A 2,399-nucleotide genomic window follows, 5' to 3' on the forward strand; every position below is an offset into this window, starting at 1 on the left:
GAAAATTCGCCCGACGAGGAGGATTCGGCACTGCAACACGCTAAGGCAACACGCCACAGCGGCTAGGACGATCAGACGAGACGAAGGCATTTTGGCGCGAGGAAACGGCAGCCACATTGGTATCAAGAAACAAGAGACCGGCCATCGACGAGACGACGATCAAACGGCTCGAGAAGCTGGCATCAGTCGGCTTTGTGGATAGGCAGAGCAAGCGGGGACGGAAGGAGGCGGTGACGTTGCCGAACGACTACGGGCGGTTCGCAGCGAAGAGACGGTGCGTCCGAGGTGCAGTACCCTGGAGAACAGTTGCATCCACTTGCGGGACGACGGGGCGCGGCGCGACGTCGATCGGCGCGAGATACTGAGGAACGCAGCGGTACTGAAGGAAGAATACTTCGTCGCGCAACTAACGGCAGGCAGGCAATAAGGCAAGGTACTCGAGACGGTGGTACGTAAGCAAACTAAGTGGCTCATTATCGGTATATTTGACGTAGATTTGAGTGATCACTGGTAAGGCGTGAAACTATTGTACTCACACTGTGTAAAGTAAGTCGACATGGCGGACGAACAAGCTATCGCGGTGTTAAAAAAGAAACGCGGTATTGTTAAGGGTCAATTGTCGAAGTTCGTAACATTTATCGATAGATATAGCGAGGCGGGACACACGCCGGAATTAGAGGCTAGGTTAGAAAAGGCCGAGCAATTGTGGGCGAACTTTGACCGAGTGCAGACAGAACTCGAGATAGCGGATGAAGCGCAATCATCACATCGCGACGCGTTTGAAGAATCGTATTTCGCAGTAATAGGAAAGGCTAAAGGGTTGAGACAGACACCTACAGTTGCGCAGCCGCAAGCGGGTTACACGTGTAACAATCAAAACGTAAAGTTACCTGCATTGAAATTACCGGATTTCAATGGTGAGTATAGTAAATGGATACAATTTAGCGATACATTTAAGGCGATTATTCACAATAATACAGCATTGACCACCACCCAAAAATTCTACTACTTGAAATCGTGCTTGAGCGGAGACGCCGCACGAACATTAGATACGTTAGAAGCGTCGGACGCAAATTACGATGTCGCGTGGGATATTTTAACAGAACGATTTGAGAACAAAAACATTATAGTTCACAATCATGTGAAGGCATTATTCGAGTTGCCGCCGGTTACTAAAGACTCATACAATTCTCTTAGGGATTTGTCCGACAGCATATCGCAACACTTACGAGCATTAAAGTCATTAGACCAGCCAGTCGATAGCTGGGATTCAATCATTATCTATCTTTGCGCGTCTAAATTGGACATTGCATCACGTAACGAGTGGGAGAAGCTATCGGTTAAGAGTAGCGAACTGCCAGATATCGATGAATTTAAAACATTCTTAAATGAACGCTGTCAAATCCTGGAAAGATTGTCCAAAGACAATAAGCAATTGGATAAACGAAACGTAATTAAGGATTCAAGGGACAAGTCGAAAGCAAATTCATTATCACATTTAGCATCAAACGTAGTAAATGCTAAATGTGATAAACATGCTAAAATGCATGTTTTGCAAAGGGTCACATAATACATATTCGTGTAAGGATTTGTTGTCTTTGTCGGTTGATGAGCGATTGGCACAGATCAGAAAACTAAAACTATGCACCAACTGTTTAAGAAATAATCATTTCAGTAAAAATTGCAAGGCGGGAGGCTGTAAAAAATGCAATGGTCGACACAATACGTTGTTGCATCTTGGAGAATCTAAAACTGAAGGCAAGGCAGAGAATCAACCATCCTCAAAGGCAACTAAGACAGAGACCAAGGATGAACTTAACACGACGCATGAATCCACGGTAACCACGCACTCAGCTCAGATAACGCGAGATTCGTACATATTGTTAGCAACAGCAAGGGTGCTGATATTCGATAATAACGGAAAGTCATACCAATGTAGAGCGTTATTAGACAACGGGTCTCAATCCAATTTTATTACAATGCAATTAGCGCTGAAGTTAGGTCTTGCAAAAACGCCTATAAAACTTCCGGTGTGCGGAGTTAATCAGAGCATTACTAACATTTCGCACAAAACCAAATCATCTATTAAATCGCTGCATAACAATTATAGGGCCGAATTGTCTTTCATGGTAGTCGATAATATTACGCAGGAGTTGCCAAATAAGTTTTACAATATTTCGGCGTTAAATATACCCGAAGGATTGTCTCTAGCAGATCCACGGTTTAATTGTCCTGAAACGGTAGACTTACTATTAGGCGCGGGTATATTCTGGGAGTTGCTTTGCGCAGGTCAAATTCAATTAGTGGCAGGGAGGCCATTCCTTCAAAAAACTAAACTAGGCTGGATCATATCAGGGCCCCTGATGAGCGAATGCAAGACTTCAAAAAATTTATGTCAT

General features: G+C 44.4%; 2 protein-coding genes across 2 annotated transcripts; both read left to right on the forward strand.

The window, feature by feature from the left end:
- Positions 1 to 59: 59 nt before the first annotated feature.
- Positions 60 to 805, forward strand: LOC105562646 (glutamyl-tRNA(Gln) amidotransferase subunit C, mitochondrial-like; the record flags this gene model as incomplete). The annotated part of the gene is given in 2 exon segments (XM_012013652.1): positions 60 to 234; positions 237 to 805. Coding segments are annotated over 2 exon segments (366 nt in total), but the record flags the coding sequence as incomplete, so codon positions are not given.
- LOC105562656 lies at positions 557 to 2,289 on the forward strand (the record flags this gene model as incomplete). Its single annotated transcript, XM_012013665.1, has 2 exons — positions 557 to 1,513; positions 1,587 to 2,289. Coding segments are annotated over exons 1-2 (1,660 nt in total), but the record flags the coding sequence as incomplete, so codon positions are not given.
- Positions 2,290 to 2,399: the final 110 nt, after the last annotated feature.

Source organism: Vollenhovia emeryi, unplaced genomic scaffold (genome assembly GCF_000949405.1).
Source record: "Vollenhovia emeryi isolate VEMERY1.0 unplaced genomic scaffold, V.emery_V1.0 DF944778.1, whole genome shotgun sequence".
In the NCBI taxonomy this organism is placed as follows: domain Eukaryota; kingdom Metazoa; phylum Arthropoda; class Insecta; order Hymenoptera; family Formicidae; genus Vollenhovia; species Vollenhovia emeryi.